This window comes from Ovis canadensis, chromosome 15 (genome assembly GCF_042477335.2).
Source record: "Ovis canadensis isolate MfBH-ARS-UI-01 breed Bighorn chromosome 15, ARS-UI_OviCan_v2, whole genome shotgun sequence".
In the NCBI taxonomy this organism is placed as follows: domain Eukaryota; kingdom Metazoa; phylum Chordata; class Mammalia; order Artiodactyla; family Bovidae; genus Ovis; species Ovis canadensis.
The window spans coordinates 57896397-57915712 of NC_091259.1; the positions used below are offsets into that span (position 1 = coordinate 57896397).

The 19316-nt window shown below is 42.8% G+C and overlaps 1 protein-coding gene across 1 annotated transcript; it reads right to left on the reverse strand.

Moving 5' to 3' along the window:
- Window positions 1–1386: 1386 nt before the first annotated feature.
- LOC138420181 (olfactory receptor 51G2-like) lies at window positions 1387–2340 on the reverse strand. The gene has a single exon (XM_069553321.1). The coding sequence runs from the start codon at window positions 2338–2340 to the stop codon at window positions 1387–1389; it is 954 nt and encodes a 317-aa protein (XP_069409422.1).
- Window positions 2341–19316: the final 16976 nt, after the last annotated feature.

Genomic DNA, 19316 nt, shown 5'->3' on the forward strand with positions numbered 1-19316 from the left:
AAGACACCAATAAAATTAAGGGCTCTGTGAAACTATCACCACAATCTAAGTATATGCATATCCATCACCTCCAAAAGTTTCCTCTTGCCTTTTTTATTTATTACCATTTTTATTTGCCAAGAACACAAGATCTATCTTCTTAGAAAAATTTTTAAATACAATATTGTTAACTATAGGCACTATGCTGTACAGCAGATTAGATCTCTTATCTCCGAACTCAAGTTGTCTACACTAAATATGCACAACTTTTTGTATGTCAATCATACCTCAATAAAGTGGGTTTTTTTAAAACGAATCAATAAAAGGAAGGAAGGAAGGGAAAAATACCCTCAGGAAGGAAGGAAAAAAGTATTAAGACTTGAAAGATAGGCACTGTTAATGCTACAGGAATTCCTTTCATTGTCTCATGCATGGTAATGGCTCACCTATCATGCAGTTACCCAGAGTGACAACAAAATAAATGTGGAAACTAATACTTACATCCTTACAAATCATATCCAATAGGGTTGGCAGTTTTAGCAATACAGGGATTTTGTAAATCCTGAGTGAAATGTTTTCTTAAAACCATGGAATCTAGCACCAAACCTGGATGCTACCCTCATGTGGGCTCTAATGCAAGCTCAGAAAGTGGATCTAACCATTATTTCAAATACTTAATCATAAAATCTAAACAGACAGTGAGCAGCCTTTTAGGGCTTGACAGTGCCAAACCTTCTCTCTAGCTCAAAGTAGAGACATACATGAAGAGAACCAAGAGAAAACTAATACTCCCTAAGGTGTAAATAGGTATAGATCGACTTAGCATGTACAGTTTATCCTATGCGTTTCCTACCAACCACTCCCCTTTTCTGTTTCTTGGTGTATGAGTTGGTTAATATTAAATGTGGGAGATCAGTATTCAGATGAATATAGTTTAGGCTTCCCTGGTGGCTCAGATGGTAAAGAATATACTTATACATAATATTCTTATTATAAACAATATAATAGAAATACAACTTTTCCCCAGTTTTGAAATGAATTGGGGAGGAGGGTGGAATCTGGTGGGGAAAAGAACAGAAGTGCCTATACAAACAGATATGCATACACATCATCTCCGTGGGTGGGGTTAAGTCCCCCAGGCCAGGAAATGTTACAGTATACATGAATCTGAAATACTTCAACTCTGATCAGAGCAACAAGAGGATTATCAAGATGATACTTCTATATGCTTTCCAATGATCTCAGTCCCCCAAAACTATCATTATAGAAGCTGATGGTGCCCCAAAAAAGGCTCAGCGGTAAGATCTGAACCATCCAGAAACCTCAAAAATTAACTACACCACTAATCCTCCCCCAAGATCCAGGTTGACCCACATGGGTTGCATACCACGAGATCCTTCTGCTGCTCTAAGGGACATCAACCCTTTTCTGCTGGAAGCGCTTTAAGAGGCCCTGACGGATCTGCTTAGACTTGACGCAGTAGACAATGGGGTTCATGAAGGGTGGCACCAAGAAGTGCAGGTTGGCCATGAGCACTGCCAGAGCAGGGTAGCTGTGTTTTTCTACTCGGTGCAAAACTGACAGCCCCAGTTTGGGCAAGTAAAAGATGAGAACAATGCAGAGGTGTGAGACACAGGTGTTGAGTGCCTTTAATCGTTCCCCAGGGGTGGCGATGCTCAGCACGGTCTGTAGGATCAGGGCATAGGAGAGCATGATGAGGGAGGAGTCAAAGCCCAAAGAGAGGAGGATGGAGACCAGGCCAACCAGGCTGTTGACCTGAGTGTCTGAGCAGGCCAGTCCCACAAGGTCACAGTGCAGGCAGTAGCAGTGAGAGAGTACATTGACCTGGGGAAAGAGCAGACGCCGCAGGAGGATGGGTCCTGGGAGATTGAGCAGGACGGCCCTCACCAGGATGGTGGCCCCCACTTTGGCCATGGCTGAGTGGGTAAGAATGGAGGCATAGTGCAGAGGGTCCTTGATGGCAACAAAGCGATCAAAGGCCATGGCCAGCAGCACCCCAGATTCAACATAGGTGAAGGCATGGATGAAGAACATCTGCGCTGCACAGAGATCGAAGGGCAGCTCGCGAACACCCAGCCAGAAGAGCCGCACCATGGTGGGGAAGGTGGAGGCACAGAGGCCCAGATCAGAGGCTGCCAGCATGGATAGGAAGCTGTACATGGGTTCCCGTAAGGCTGGATCTGTGCTGATCAGGAAGAGGATGATACTGTTCCCCAGGATGGAAACCACACAGATGAGGTTGATGGGGATGGAAACCCAATGGTGAGAAGCTTCCAGACCTGGGAAGCCAGTGAGGAGGAAGGTAGAATGACCAGAAGCGCTGGTGTTACAGGAGAACATCGTGATTCCAGGAGGCAGTGGCCCACCCTACAAGGAAGAAGCATTCATTCCTGTGATTATCACTTAAAAAGTCCCTACCAAGGACTAAGGAAAAGAAGAGTCGCCCCATCACTGTTTCTCAGGCCATGAGAGAAGCCTCATTCTTCTGAGGAACTCCATTCCCCTCTGTTTCCTGGATCATTTAATCTTCTCCTTGAATAAAGTCATACTGAATGAATTTTATGAGCTAATTTCTGCATATTGCTTAGGCACTGGATATCTACCATCTTTTTGGCCTAAACACCCTCCTTTTTCACTTAAGCTATACTCAAAAGCTATCTCAAGTGTCTTCTCAGACTAAATAATATAGAAAGGAGAATAATTTTGTATTTGAATTTAGTATGCTGTTAGAAACAAGCAGTTTAGATTCCATTTCTATTTCTTAGAGGCAGGTTTTCCATAGTGTGACCTATCTTAACAGATACAAATACACCAAAAGGGACATATTTAAACCCATGAAATATTTTCAAAACCATCCGCTAAGGAAGCTGTTTGTTTTTTCCTCTAATTCTGTTCTGGAACCAACATTTTCTGTGTTTCTTTTCTGGAAAAGACTTTGAGGTGCAAAGGTTCTTTCCAGTGTGTTCACTGGTGACAAATGTCTTCTCTGTGAAGATGGGTTAACCTAGAAGGAGTATTCAAGTGTTCTTTAAAGCTAAATCTGGTAAACAAGATGAGAAATGAGATAAATTCACCTTTGTTAAACTCCTTCCCCAGTCCCACTTCCACCTCATGGGCTGCTTAAATTTGCACATTTTATTCTGACCCTTGGAGACAGTCCTTTGGCCATGAGCTTAATTAGCAGGCATTTTCCCTTAAATATCTTTTTTTTTAATCCCCTCTTACCATAAAAGCTGTTATGACAGCACCAAGTGCTTTGTTCTGCAGAGGTGGGCACTGAAGGGTGAACCTGGCAGGTCTTGAGGGGCACCACCTACAGAGCCAGGCAGAGAAGGTTGATAACGTTAAGCAAGGAGCTCGGAGTGTGGTGTGTAAGCCCATCTTTTCCCATTACTTCACATAACACTTTTGGACTACAAACCTTCCCGTTTCTTTCCTTTGCAACAGGACTGTATGTCCATTTATCCAGTAAGTATTTTCACATTGGTATGCCTGTGAATTGAATGTCCTGCAGAACCACAAACTATAATTCCTCTTTCCACCCGGAACTCACCTTCCAAAACCTATTGGGCCTTCCTCCCTCTCCTGCTATCCTAGAAATCTCGAGGAAGAAAAAAAAAAAAAAAACCTCAGTATCTCTTTTCACTATATAATATACTCTCTAAACCAATTATCTTTGAACTATCTCCTCCTTTCAGATCCCAAAGAAAATAATCTAGCCAAAATCATAATTTCCCCAGATAATATTATAGCCTCCTAACTATTCCACTTTCTTCAGTATTCCTGTATTCTGATCCACCTTCCAAATTTTCATTCAAATCATGATCAGAATACTGAAGAAAAGGAAAGGAAATCATGGACATTTAAATGAGCATATGCTTGGGGAGGGAAAACGATGATCAAATCTGTTTCGGGAAGAGATCTCCTATCATCACCTTGTTTAATGATCCTCACAGGTCCCTGATGCTGCAAGGTCAGGTCTAAGCAAGATCTTCATACTGGGTCCAGGAGATGAAGGACTCTGTTCTTCTGACATCTGTAGCCTACTCAGTCACCTCTCCCCTAAGCATTATAAATACTATTCATAAGGTATCTTTCTACTCAGCAAATTGACCATATTTGATAATACTTAAAATGTCTTTATATGTATACATATAACTGATTCATTTTGCTGCATAGTAGAAACTAACAAAAAATTGTAAAGCAACTATATTCCAACAAAAATTAATTTTTAAAAATTTCTTTTTAGTTGAAATATAAAATACACATAGAAAAGTTGATATCTCCTAAATAAATTCTCCTTGATGAATTTCCTCCAAGTGAACACACTCATGTGACAAGCACCCAGATCAAGAAACAGAATTTTGTCAGCTGCCCAGGAACCCCTCGTGACTCCTTCCAGTCACTCCATCCTCTCAGTGATAACCATTATCCCAGCTTCTAATACCACAGATTAATTTCACCTGTAAGAATCATGCAGCATATACTCTTTTCTATCTGGCTCTCTTCATCCAAGGAGTGAATCGAAGGAGTGAACAGATGGTTTGATTTGTTCTACTCACTGTTTTACTAAACTGACTTTCCATTACGTCTCAAGTGTTGCACTAAGAAACAGCATATAGCAATGAAAGCTCATGTAAGACAGGAGTCGCCTGAAGCAGTGGTCCCCAACCTTTGTGGCAACAGGGACCAGTTTCATGGGAGATCATATTTCTGTGGACCAGTGAGAAAGGCATGATTCAAGCACATTACACATATTGTACACTATGTCTCTTATTACATCAGCTCCACCTCAGATCATCAGGCAATAGATCCTATAGGCTGGGGACCGCCGCCCTAAAAGAACATGCTCATTTGTTCCAATATGGGCCTATGAGCTTCCACCAATCAGTTTCTGATAGTGATTACAATAGTAAGAGTGACTGCTATAATTTGCTGACTATGTGTCAGACACTGAGTGAGGATGTTCCTACCATCTTCTCAGTTTGAATAATTTGCTATAAGCCAAAGTGGGTGATCCTGATCTCAGCTCAGCCCTGATACTCAAGCAGAAAGCTTATGAAATATTTCCCAAACTGTCAGGCAAGACATACATTATCTGATAGGCCAGAGCCCAAGTAGAAAGACTTTTCTCTAAATACAACTTAGCCTATACACAAAATAGCAGCTTGAGGCCCACCTGTGTGCAACGTTTTTGTGGACTATCATTCCATATGGCATCATATAGTTTTGCATAAAGCTTCTGTCCACAGCATAGTCAAATGACAACCATGGGTCCACAATCCCACCTAAAAAAGAGAATAGCCTTCTCAAATATTTGGACTTTCTCAAGCAACTAGGACATCCCCCTTCTCTTTGTTCCCTAGAGAACCCTGTATCACTGTGCTGGAGTTACATCCATCTTGCCTTACCCTAATTTTTCCCCTTTTTGCCACATCCCTTGCTTTCTGACACTTCTTCAGGATTCTAAGTTTATTTATTTATTTTTTACTAAATAATAGTTATGACCAACCTAGATAGCATATTAAAAAGCAGAGACATTACTTTGCCAACAAAGCTCTGTCTAGTCAAGGCTATGGTTTTTCCAGTGGTCATGTATGGATATAAGAGTTGGACTGTGAAGAAAGCTGAGCACCAAAGAATTGATGCTTTTGAACTGTGGCGTTGGAGAAGACTCTTGAGAGTCCCTTGGACTGCAAGGAGATCCAACCAGTCCATCCTAAAGGAGATCAGTCCTAGGTGTTCAATGGAAGGACTGATGCTGAAGCTGAAACTCCAATACTTTGGCCACCTCATGTGAAGAGTTGAGTCATTGGAAAAGACCCTGATACTGGGAGGGATTGGGGGCAGGAGGAGAAGGGGATGACAGAGGATGAGATGGCTGGATGGCATTACCGACTCAATGGACATGAGTTTGGGTAAACTCCGGGAGTTGGTGATGGACAGGGAGGCCTGGCGTGCTGCGATTCCTGGGGTCGCAAAGAGTCAGACACTACTGAGCGACTAAAATGAACTGAAATAATAGTAAAGGACAGTAAATTACATTATTTGTCCTTTATAAATGCTCTCCACACATATGCTTGGGCTTCGCTTGTAGTTCAGATGGTAAAGAATCTGCCTACAGTGCAAGAGACTCAGGCACGATGCCTGGGTCAGGAAGATTCCCCTGGAGGAGGGCGTGGCAACCCATTCTAGTGTTCTTGCCTGGAGAATCCCAAGCACAGAGGAGCCTGGAGGGCTACAGTCCATGAGGTCGCAAAGAGACACTGCTGCTGCTGCTGCTAAGTCACTTCAGTCATGCCCAACTCTGTGCGACCCCATAGATGGCAGCGCACCAGGCTCCTCCATCCATGGGACTTTCCAGGCAAGAGTACTGGAGTGAGTTGCCTACGGAGCAACTAACATTTTCACTTTCACTACACACATGCTTACTTAATCCTCTGACCCTGTGAGATATTTTTTTATTTTCTGATGAAGAAATTGGGGCTCAGGGAGGCTTAAATAACTTTCCCAAGTTCGTGATGTTAGGTGATAGATCAGGATTTAAATCCCAGCTGCCCTAAAGTGAAAGGCTATTCCCTTAAGTTCTTCATATAAGAAAAGGTAATTCTGATACTTTGTGATTATTAGTTTTGTCCTCAAGATAATTTAAAGGTCAGCTTTTCTGTCCCCTCCCTCCACCCTCATCTCCCTTTAAAGCAGATGAGGATGTCTGAGACCAGAGTGAAATCACCTAAGAGAAGTAGTCTTCAAACCAGTCCAGCCAGGCCTCTCTGCTTCCATCACTCCCAGATTTTCCCAGCCTTTCCACACAGGTTGTGGCTCATCATCGGGATGCAATAGCCAAATTACCATGTACAGCCTGCCTGCACCCAAGACCCAAGAATTCAGCAGTGTGTGATACCAGGGAGGCTGCCTCCTCTTCCCTCCATTCTAATGCTGCAGGTGTTACAAGCAGCTCACCAAAAGGCTATACCCTTATCATGTTTAAAAAGAAAAAAGAACAATAACTCTAGCTTCATAGAGTGGTTGTGAACATGGAAAAAAAGTCTATAAACTTCTTGAGCACACCATCGTTGTTTTGTCGCTAAGTCGTATCAGACTCTTTTCGACCCCATGGACTGAAGCCCACCAGGCTCCTCTGTCCATGGGATTTCTCAGGCAAGAATAGTGGAGTGGGTAGCCATACCCTTTTTAAGGGATATTTCCAACCCAAGGGGTCAAAGCCATGTCTCCTACATTGGCAGGCAGATTCTTTACCACTGAGCCACCAGTTGACCACAGAGAAGGCATTTATTAAAATGTAACAATAAGCAGAGACACCTACTATTTTCACACCCAGTATCTCAGTAAGTCTCCTTCCTTCCAAAACCTGTAAGTGGTGCCATTCCCCTTCTGCAGATGAGGAACTAGAGCCTGAGAAGTGAGGAAACCTGTTAGTGACCCCATTAAGAGGAAGGAGAAGAGACTGGCTTGCATCTATCCATTTCTCAGCGCTCTCATCTCTAAAATCTTTGAAAATAATGTGTCTCTCGAGAATATAGAGACTGAAAATACATGAAAAGCCCTTCAGATAGTGTGTTGCACATACTAAGCACTTATAATAATGCTTGATATTAATCAAGCAAGTATTTACTGCCTTATGATAGGGATAATTTTCATTCCCATTTTGCACATTGCAAAACTGGGCACTAAGTGGTCAAATAACTTGCCTAAGCTCATAAGAAAGTGGATGACCGAGAGTTTAAATGTAAGCAGTCGGACTCCAGATCCCACATTCTTTTTTTCCTCTAATTTTATTTTAATTTGTATTTTATGTTGGAGTACGGCTGGATTAGTTTCAGGTGTACAGCAGGGTGATTCAGTTATACATATGCATACATCTCTTCTCTTTCAAATTCTTTTCCCATTTAGGTTATTATAGAATACTGAGTCAAGCTCCTTGTGCTATACTCCAGAGTGCACATTCTTAAGCACTGTGTTATGCTGCCTCTGTCTGCTAGCTATGATGGTTATTAATATTATTAAAGCTGCAAATTCTCATCCCCAAAGAAGATGAAATAGGATTTCAAATTTATGAGATCCCATTTACCACCCCGCCCTCCTCTCTGACTGCTTATATGCACCAATCCCTCAAGTTTTAAGATTATAAGGGGCCCACATGCTTATTTACAATTTTTGTATTGCACACTACCTGAGTTTAGTTATAGGTTCATGGCTTAGGAAGAACTTTCTCCTCAAATAAGAGCTCTCCTGATGGTGTGGGGGGCGGGGAGGTGGGAGGGGGGTTCAGGATTGGGAACACGTGTACACCCATGGCAGATTCATGTTGAGGTGTGGCAAAACCAATACAATATTGTAAAGTAAAAATAATAATAATAATAAATAAATTAATTAATTTTTAAAAAAAGAACTCTCCTGAGAGAGCAAAAGAAAAACATGGTAAAACTGTATGTGGAAAGAAAAGCAATGAGAAAGAGATGGTGAAAGTGACAGAGAATCAATGCATAGCAGGCCTTTTCAAGGATGAGTTAAAAAAAAAAAAAAACTGAATTATGCTCTCTGCCCCTCTACCATCTTATTCATCCAGGTTCCAGAAGACTATGAATAGTACAACAACTATATTTCTCTAACCAGAGAAGTCTACCCCCAGTTTGGTTCAAGGCCAAACTGTGAGCCACCAAAAAGAAATGACTCAGCTTGGAGAAGTTTAGAGACCTTCTTTCCATAAGATGATTTCATGGCAACCAATGCTTAAGGGGGTACAAAGCTTTAAGCCTCTGGATTTTCCAGCCGAGTCCTGAGACTGAAGAAGCCCCAGGCATGGGGCTAAAAGGGAGGTTACAGAAAAACAGGCTCTGGCACTGCAGCTCTGGCTTAGCAAGGACTATGGGGAACTGGGGAGCCAAGTTTTCCCCAAGACCATGAAGCTGTTGTGCTTTAGCCTAGAATAGCTCTAATACTGCTCTGCTCAGAAATAAGCTTAGCATAAACCTATCTAGGCTGGGCACCTGTAACTGGGCAGCCACTACCTATCTGCAGGGGCTCCGGCTGCCCAAAAACAACTCAGACCCCTCTACCTTCTGCGGCTTTCTACCAGCTCGAAGCCTTCTTATGTTCTAGGGCTGAATAAGAGATATTCAGCCCACACTGCATATAAACTGAAAGGCCACTGCTTTCATACAAGACTTAAATCCTGAAAGCTATCAGTGAAATGGGGCTTCCCTGGTGGCTCTGATGGTAAAGAATCTGCCTGCACTACAGGAGATGCAAGTTCGATCCTTAGGTTAGGAAGATCCCCTGGAGAAGGGAATGGCTACCCACTCCAGTATTCTTGCCTGGAGAATCCCATTGATAAAGAAGCCTGAGAGGCTACAGTCCATGGGGTTGCAAAGAGTTGGACATGACTGAGCGACTAGGCACACACACCAATGAAACTGCAGTGAAATCTGAGTATAGGAAGAAAACTGTAATTTCTCTAAAGGTTTTAGTTTGTTTATAGGCATGGGATCCATATAGAAAAAAAACATCATTATTAAATAAATCTGATCCTATCCATCATCTAAAAATTTTTTATCTCTTTAAATGTTTTTAAACAGTAGATCCCCTTCAAATCTGACTACTGTATATGTGTTGTCTCATTTCAAAAGCTGGCAACCAAAACCTTTGATTAGATTTAACTGGTGAAGGCTGGTTATTTAGGAAGAGATCCCATGGTCTGGAATGAATCCAGAATGTCTCTAGTGTTGAACGTTTAAGTTAAAATGATAGGTAGGTAGAATCAATCTGGTTTAGAGGCTTGTTTGTGTAAATCACTGGTACCTGTGAATATATTGTAACCCAGCCTTCTATGGTCTCAGATGGTTTTAGCAGGTCTCATATGTCTGCACGGAGAAGGCAATGGCACCCCACTCCAGTACTCTTGCCTGGAAAATCCCATGGATGGAGAAGCCTGGTAGGCTGCAGTCCATGGGGTCGTTGAGGGTCGGACACGACTGAGCGACTTCACTTTGACTTTTCACTTTCATGCATTGAAGAAGGAAATGGCAACCCACTCCAGTGTTCTTGCCTGGAGAATCCCAGGGACAGGGGAGCCTGGTGGGCTGCTGTCTATGGGGTCACACAGAGTCGGAGACGACTGAAGTGACTTAGCAGCATATGTCTGCAAATGTGATATCTCTTTAATTCCCTTGAAGGCCTTAAATACCATGATTAATGGCTGTTCTATTAAAATCATGAGTCTCCTCACACTAGCATTTCAGAGGTTGGAATGTTCAGAGTTGGCATCTTACACATATATTATCCAGGCTAGGCAGCACAGAGTAGAAGTATATGTTCCAGACCCAGATTGCCTAAGTTTAAATCCTCCACTAATGATAAATTACATGATCATGGGCAGATTTCCTAACATTACCTCCTAATGCTTTCACCTGTAAAAGGGAAAGTTCTCTCTTGAGTTACGGTGAGGTTATCAAGAAATCATAATCCCTTAGTGAACAAATGTTAACTCTGATCAGCTGTTAGATAGCTGTCAGCCTTCTTGACTTGGGTTAGCTAAGGATTAGTAACCCCTCTATGCCTGCTCAAACTAGTCAGAATATACAGTCTAAGGGGAGGTTTGCTCATTCACTTTGACCCCAGATTAAGGCAGAATCCATCCTCTGACTATCTTTGTCCCATAATCAAAAGCCCCACAGTAGGATGCAGGGAAGCTGTCAGTTTCAGCCTGTGCAAAGAGCAGGCCCTGTGGGAGTTATCTGGGGCTTGTTCTGTTGGTTCGGCTAGTTGGCTGAGGACTGAGAAGGAGCAGTGTTTCCTTTTATCATGAGGTCACCATGTTTCTCAACAAGGATCCATCAAGCTCAGAAAGGACACTAATGTGGTTAAGGACTCATTCCTGATACCTACCCAAGCCCAGTATGTTATAATAAGGAGGATCAGCAAAGGCCTTGAGGTAACTCTCCCCTCTCAGGTTATGGAAAGACCTGAAGGATAGTTGCCTGCCCTAAGCAGAGACCATTCAGTGCTGCCCTGAGGCAGCACATGTAGGGCTGAAACGCTGCTGGTGTAGGGCGGTGGTGCAAGACCTCCAGGCTCAGTCTCCTGGCCCCAGGCCCCAGCTCCGACTCCCCAGGCCCACAACTCACCATGGCTCCAGAGCTTGCATCTCCTCTCATGTGAACCAGTGTTTGTGAAAAGCATTTTCTGCTATCAATGAAGACCAGTACTTTATAATTCTCCTGATGAAGTTAGGGAAATAACAGGTCTGCTGGGATCTGTATGCAAATCCAAGAGATTTTTGAAGTTGAACTTTCTGAACCCCTTGAGTGCTGGGCAAGGCAGCCGGGGGACCTGAAAGAAAGTATCAAGCAGTACATGCTAGGACTTGGTAGTCCAGTGGCTAAGACTCCATGCTTCCAGTGCAGGGGGCCTGGAGGGTCAGGAAACTAGATTCTACATGCCACAACTAGAGAGCCCGGGTGCCACAGGGAAGATCCTGCATGAGGTGACAAAGATCCCATGCACCACAACTAAGACAGGGTGCAGCCAAATAAACATTTAAAGAAAAAAAAAAAAAAGCAGTCCATCCTGATGACTTTCCATAGGAGGCACCAGAAGGAGGATAAAGTGTGCCTGCTCCTTCCCAAAGAGCCAACCCCGCAAACAGCCTGGCTATAAATTGAGGTAGATGGGGACTAAGAGGATGGTTATGAGAAGGCTGGGACCTGGGACCCTTTGCTGCAGTGTCGCAAAACTTTCACTTGGACACACCTCTCCTGGAGCAACAAAATACAAAGAAACTGTATGGGACTAAAAATAACTGTATTCATGTCGCAGTTGAGGCAAATTCTGGCCCCAAAAGATACAGAAGAGACTGAAAAAAAAAAAAAAAAAACTGTCACTTTGGAAGAGCCTGAAGGAAAAACACGGTGTTGGGAACAAAAGCAGAGTATTGCACAAGCCCTCCTTGCAGACATCACCTCAGAGGTGAGCAAAGCACCTAAGCCACCCCTTTGGCTCGACCAATAGACACACCTCTACCCTCAAGCTTGTGCCCCTCAGGGAGCAAGCAAGGAAGGGAACATTGCTGGTTGTCACTTAACCCCTTCTATAGCAGGGCCACAGTAAAGCCTTGCCTGACGTTCTTGTCTCCCCTCTAGTCAATTAGTCCATTTCTGTTGATTGGGGAAGGCCAAGAACCCCGGTTGGTAATAGAGTTTGAGCCATAGTCTGTTCCTCTGGGGCAACAGAGGCTGCCAGGAATTTCCATTTCTGGAGAGAATGAGAAATTAGGCATGTAGCCCAAGACACGTGCATGAGTGCTTTAAACATCGAGATTCTGTTGGAGAGGAGAAAAATTTTCTATCTAAATTTATGCCTGTACCTGGGGAATGAAGGTGGTTGCAAATAAAGTGGTAATGATGAAGCAACAGTTCTCACCTGTTAATACACTCAGGGATCAAGCATAATGTGGCAGAAAAGCAGTGATTTATTTCAGGATCTGTCACACATCAGGTGTGATAATGAGCAAATGACTTTAACTCCTTGAAACTTTCATGCTTCACTTGTAAACTGGGAACATTTGCTATTTCATGGGATGGTTGTTAGAATTATATTAGAATGGGAGGGCACTCAGAAAGGAACATGATATAGTTCAGTTCAATTCGGTCACTCAGTCGTGTCTGACTCTTTGCAACCCCATGAACCGCAGAATGCTAGGCTTCCCTGTCCATCACCGACTCCCGGAGTCCACCCAAACCCATGTCCATTGAGTCAGTGATGCCATCCAACCATCTCATCCTCTGTCATCCCCTTCTCCTCCTGCCTTCAATCTTTGCCAGCATCAGGGTCTTTTCCAATAAGTCGGCTCTTCACATCAGGTGGCCAAAGTATTGGAGTTTCAGCTTCAACATCAGTCCTTCCAATGAACACCCAGGACTGATCTCCTTTAGAATGGACTGGTTGGATCTCCTTGCAGTCCAAGGGACTCTCAACAGTCTTCTCCAACACCACAGTTCAAAAGGATCAATTCTTTTGTGCCCAGCATTCTTTATAGTCCAACTCTCACATCCATACACGACCACTGGAAAAACCATAGCCTTGACTAGACGGACCTTTGTTGGCAAAGTAATGTCTCTGCCTTTTAATATGCTGTCTAAGTTGGTCATAACTTTACTGCCAAAAGGCAAGCATCTTTTAATTTCATGGCTGCAGTCACCATCTGCAGTGATTTTGGAGCCCAGAAAAATAAAGGCAGCCACTGTTTCCACTGTTTCCCTATCTATTTGCCCTGAAGTGATGGGACTGGATGCCATGATCTTAGTTTTCTGAATGTTGAGCTTTAAGCCAACTTTTTCACTTTATAAGCTCCGTACGTACTCCCTTTCCTTTCCAATAGGATATTGAGAACAAGCTTCAGTCATCTGTCTGGACTCCTCTGCATTGTCCTTCCACATGCCACACTTCCTCCACCACTCAGAGTCAGAGTTGAGCATCTTTTAAAATAAACATTTTTATTTGGGGATACATTTAGATTTACAGAAAAGTTACAAAGATAGCGTAGAGAATTTCCATATACCCTTCACCCAGTCTCCTTAATGTTAACATAATACATAAACATGGTACATTTGTCAAAGCTAAGGGACCGATATTGGTACATTACTAGTAACGAAAGCTCACAGATTTTATTTGGATCTCACTAGTTTTCTCACTAGTGTCTGTTTTCTGTTTCGGACTTAATGTAGGTACCATACTGCAATTAGTCTTCCTGTCTCCTTAGTCTCTTCTGGTCTGTGATGGTTTCTCAGTTTCTCCTTGGTTTTCACGACCATGAGTCTTGAGCATGTTGGACAGTTATTTTGTAGAACTAACTTCAGCCGTTCCCTCTTCCTTTCCCTCCAGTGTGGGGAGAAGACAGTGTAGAGGTGACAGACTACACTGCAGGATGCGCTGACTCCTTTTTTATTTAAATGTCTGTTATTTTTTATACAATTTTTAAAGGTTCGTTTTCATTTACTGTTACTGCAAAATATTATCTCTATGCCCCGTGTCATACAATACACTTGAGGCTATCTTTACCCAATAGTTTGTACTCCCCCATTCTCTTACTGAGTCCAAGCTTGCTCTGCTCGCCACACAACAGGCCAGTAAATCCGAGAGATGAAGTGTTGAGGCAAGGAATATGACTGACCCAGAAGATGGCAGATTAGTGTCTCAAAACAATCATCTTATCTGGTCTGGATGCCAGCTTCTTTAGTAGAACAGAGATGGGGGAAGGTGAGGAAATTTTTTTTTAAGGGTATTTATCTTGCATAAGGTTCCCTAGAATGGCAAGCCTTGGGGAGAGGATGTGTTCATTTCTTCCTTCCTGCCATCCACAAGTGGACAGGATCCTGAACAAAGGCACTTTGGGTTAATACTTAGAGGGTCAGGTTTCCCCAAGGCAGGCCATTATGTATAAACAGTATCCTTTTGTGAAAAATAATAATGAGAAGCAAAGGTTAAAGAAACAGCAGATCCAACATGGGATCAGTTCTTCCCTGTAATAATTCCCCCACCCCTATACTGCCCCCGGCAATCACTAGTTCTCTACATCTGTGAGTCCTGACTCCTCTTTATTCCACGCCAGTTTCCAGTGTTTCCTGCAGATCAGAGAACAGAATATTTCCAGATTCTACCTGCTTGAGGCAGTTAGCAGTTCCTGGGGTTTTCCAGGTGGTTCTTTCAACCAGGACACCAGTTTCTGTCCTCAATGGGTTGCAGCCTAATATAAGCTTTCCCATAACCCTTTTTTTATTCATTGAGATTTTAAAATTCTGGAAGGTTCTTGTCATATTTCAGTTTCTAGGGGTAAAGAGATCACTTTTTAATGGATTTTTAACTGTTTGTTGAAATACTGACATTTCTCTGATGAAATGCTTTCTTTAGCTTTTCTAGCACCTAATTCTAAAATGCTTTCTTTGCCTTAAAAGTAATAAATATGGCTAATGCCAGACCACCTCTCAAATCAGGGATGGGATAGAAAATGATAAATGGAAGTAAGCAGGTAGAACTTCATTCTATATGCTTAGGAGAGATTGCTCCCCATTCAACTCATTCTAAAATCTAAATTATCCAGGAGTCTTTGAGGCAGGAGGCAGATGGCCCCCACACCACCCCCATAGTAAAGCAATTGGAGATTCATTCTATATTGACCAAAACTCCAAGACAAGAATAGCAGGAAAGTTACAGGAAGAGGCTGGGCCCTGCTTAGACTACATATTTCTCAATCCAAAGTCAAGAGACTTCCCCAATGACACATGCACAGAAAAGGCTCCTTGCAGGCCAAAGGGGGTAGCAATGTCAAGGGATGCTCTAACAAGACGCCTCTTTGGAAGGGCCCATCTTGGCTAAGAGATCCATGTGCACACATGGAAGGATCCTGAGATATACCAAATATAGACTGTGAACCAGGCAAATTATAATGATTTGCCAAAGGAAAACCAAAAGAAATATCCCATAAAAGTAATTCAAACTGCCATGAGGGTGCAACTCAGGGGCTCTCCGTCTGAGCCTGCTCCTGTGTGTCTATCCACACATACTATACTCTTTTTCCTCTTAGTAAATACTTTACTTGCTTCACTACTTTCCATCTTTGCGGAAATTCTTTCCTACAAAGCCAAAGGGCCAGGGCCTTGTCACTGACCACTGGTCTAGTGGCTAGGATCTGGTGCTTTCACTGCCTCAATCGGGTCCCAATCTCTGACTGGGAACCCAAGCCCCACTCTAAATTTTTGCAGGCCGAGGCCACCCAAAATCATATCAGCTCACAAAATTGGGGTTCACTTACTCACTGTGTTTTACCTAGGGATTAATTAGGCACCAATCCTATCTTCTAGTAGTTTATGCCTCTAAACATGGAGTGGCTCTTTGCCACTCCATGGATTGTAGCCCACCAGACTCCTCTGTCCATGGGATTATCCTGGCAAGAATACTGGAGTGGGTTGCCACTTCCAGTAAGATCCAGGGGATCTTACCGGCCCAGAGATTGAAACTGTATCTCCTGAGGCTCTTCCATTGACAAGTGTATTCTTTAGTAAAAGTGCCTAAAAACTAAAGTGGTATAGTATTCTCTACTTTAGCAGACAAAGAAAAAGAGGAAATGTTTTACATAAAAGAGGATGGCGTTTGAGTCAAGACTTTAAGGATAAGTTGGCCTTAAATATATATATATTTTAAAAGCCTGCCTGGATTATAGTTAAGATCATTGTATATGGAATCAAGCAGAACTTAGTTAAACTCCTTACTTTTAAACTAGGTACCTTGTGCCAGGTACCTGGACTCTAAATGCATCAGCATCCACTCTATAAAATTGAAATGACAAGACTATCTAGAGAGGTATAAATGAGACATGTATAAAACACTGAGCCAGTCATTTGCTCTCAAATATATCCCTTCTCCCTCTTCATTGCAAGAGGTTAATTCCTGAATGCTGGGTTTCCAAGGCTCCCTTGTGACCTGGTTTCTTACTGGGTTTCAGTTCAGTTCAGTCACTCAGTTGTGTCCGACTCTTTGCGACCCCATGAATCACAACATGCCAGCCCTCCCTGTCCATCACCAGCACCCGGAGTTCAATCAAACTCACATCCATTGAGTCAGTGATGCCATCCAGCTATCTCATCCTCTGTCGTCCTCTTCTCCTACTGCCCCCAATCCCTCCCAGCATCAGAGTCTTTTCCAATGAGTCAACTCTTCGCATGAGGTGGCCAAAGTTTAGGCACTGCAAATATTGAAGGCAGATTGACCAGATCCTCTAGATGAGCTGAGGTTTGATTAAATTAGTGATCTTTACTCAGCAGGCAATGAGAGTAAGAAAAAAAGAAGCAAGACAATCAGCCTTGGAGAAAAGGGAAGTGAAGCAAGAAAAAAGACAAAACAATGCAACACATCATCACACTGGATGACATTCATAACAAGTTTCAAAAATATATGACAGGCCCCTCAGTCAGTGGGTTTGCTCATCAGAACTACAAGGAGGAACTTCACCTTGAAATAGTCCATGGGAGAAAAATGAAGGAAATTTATCTTTCCCACTCTCTTTTTGCACTTGTGCCATTTGCTTACAACAGCTGCTCAGAAATCTGAATCCCATGCCCTGTATGTGATGTCTCATCAAATTCAAAAGTGTGGGTACAGAACAGTAACCAGCACTGGTAGGGTGCTGACTAAGAGAATAAGAGGGGTTCATGAGAATCGGAGATGGTGCACAAGATTAGTATCCAATACAAATCACCCTGAAAGACAATGGTGATGGAAACTCTTCCCAGTGTACAGAACTTGAAGCAATAACTTGTCCATTTGCTTGAAACCAAAGAAGAATTGATATATATGATGTATATGTATCACCTGATTTTATCTTACAGATAAAAAAAGATTGAAAGATTGATGACAAGTTATGGGTAGAAGTATACACTGAACATCTAAGATAGGGCCCAGAGTGAAAATGTTTTTGTCCTATGTGAATTCCCACCAAAGGACATATAATGCAGAGAAGGCACCCAATAATCAGGTGAATAAGATGACCCATCCTGTCTGAATAGTCACTGGAAGGACTGATGCTAAAGCTGAAGCTCCAGTATTTTGGCCATCTGATGCAAGCAGATGACTCACTGGAAAGGTCCCTGATGCAGGGAAAGATTTGAGGGCAAAGAAGAGGGCATCAGAGGATGAGATGGCTGGATGGCATCACCAATGCAAAGACCATGAACATGGGCAAACTTCAGGAGATGATGAGGGACAGGGAGGCCTGTCATGCACAGTCCAGGGGAGCTGCAAAGAGACAGACATAACTGGGAGACTAAACAACAACAATCAGGTAAATAAGATGACCCATCTTGTGGATGTTGATCAGCCTCTTCTCAGTCACCTGGTGCTTATTCAATGGACTCTTGTACAAGTGTCCGTATCAGTAGTGGTAAATGGATAAACCCGAGGAATCTATACTCAAGCAGCATTTGTATTCCTACTGCTATAGAAACCTGTACATATAAGACCAACTCTGAGCCTGATTTTTCCCTATTTCTAAGAGAATCTAGGCAGTCTTTTAGTGGCATGATAATGACATTGAACCAACAGCAATTTATCCTCACAAAATAGCTACTATACCAGAGACAGATTCATTTGCCATCTTATATTGCTTCTACCAGCACCACTGTTTTTCGATTTACAACATCAAGGTCTCCAACAACATCACTTACAACCAAGAAACTGATTTTACAGTCAAAAAATTCTGATAATGGGGTTGCACTATGGAATGCAGTGGTCTTACAATGTACATCATCAACCAGAAAAAGATGGTCCGATAAAAATATGAGATGCACTGCTGAAGGCTCAGGTATGGCAGCAGTTTGGAAACCCCACTCTATGATATAAGAATGTTGTACCATAAATTCTGGTGCACATCTAAGATCAACAACTAATAGGTGATGGCATTTTTTATAGCCATTATAAACACACTCTTCAGAGAATAAAGAAGGGAGGTGGTTGCAGCTCCTATTTCCCTCAAACTAGTAACTCATTTACAGATCATTTTCTTTCCATCCCCCAACACAGGGCTCAGCCTTGTTCTAAGGGTCTAGTAAAGAAAGAAGTTCTTCCACCAGAGTAAAAACTCTGATTCTTATAAATAGGAATTTGCCACTACTCCCTGGCTCTTTGAGGTTTCTTGTGCTTGCTGCTGCTGCTGCTGCTGCTAAGTCGCTTCACTCGTGTCCGACTCTGTGCGACCCCATAGACAGCAGCCCACCAAGCTGCCCCTGGGATTCTCCAGGCAAGAACACTGGAGTGGGTTGCCATTTCCTTCTCTGATGCATGAAAGTGAAAAGTGAAAGAAGTCGCTCAGTCGTGTCCGACCCTCAGCGACCCCATGGACTGCAGCCTTCCAGATTCCTCTGTCCCTGGTATTTTCCAGGCAAGAGTCCTGGAGTGGGGTGCCATTGCCTTCTCCGTTCTTGTGCTTAGTCGCTCAGTTGTGTCCGACCCTTTGAGACTCCATGGACTGTGGTGAAGTATACAACTGTGAACGTATTTAATGCCACTGAACTACACACTTGAAAACGGTTAAGATGGTAAATGTTACACGTACTTCACCATAATTTAAAATAATAATAAAACAACCTGAGAAAGTCCCTGGCTCAAGGATAAGTACACAGTTGTTGCCTCAATAAATGTCAAGTCCCTTCTTACCACTCACTGGTGTGATAATGCGCTGAGGTACTGTGGAATAAATCGCTCTCCCCCTGATGTTAAAAGAATATCAAGTCTCCTGAAAAGGAATT

Excerpts from the sequence above, each read along its gene's own strand:
- LOC138420181 (XM_069553321.1), bottom strand. The coding sequence starts at position 2,340 with ATGTTCTCCTGTAACACCAGCGCTTCTGGTCATTCTACCTTCCTCCTC.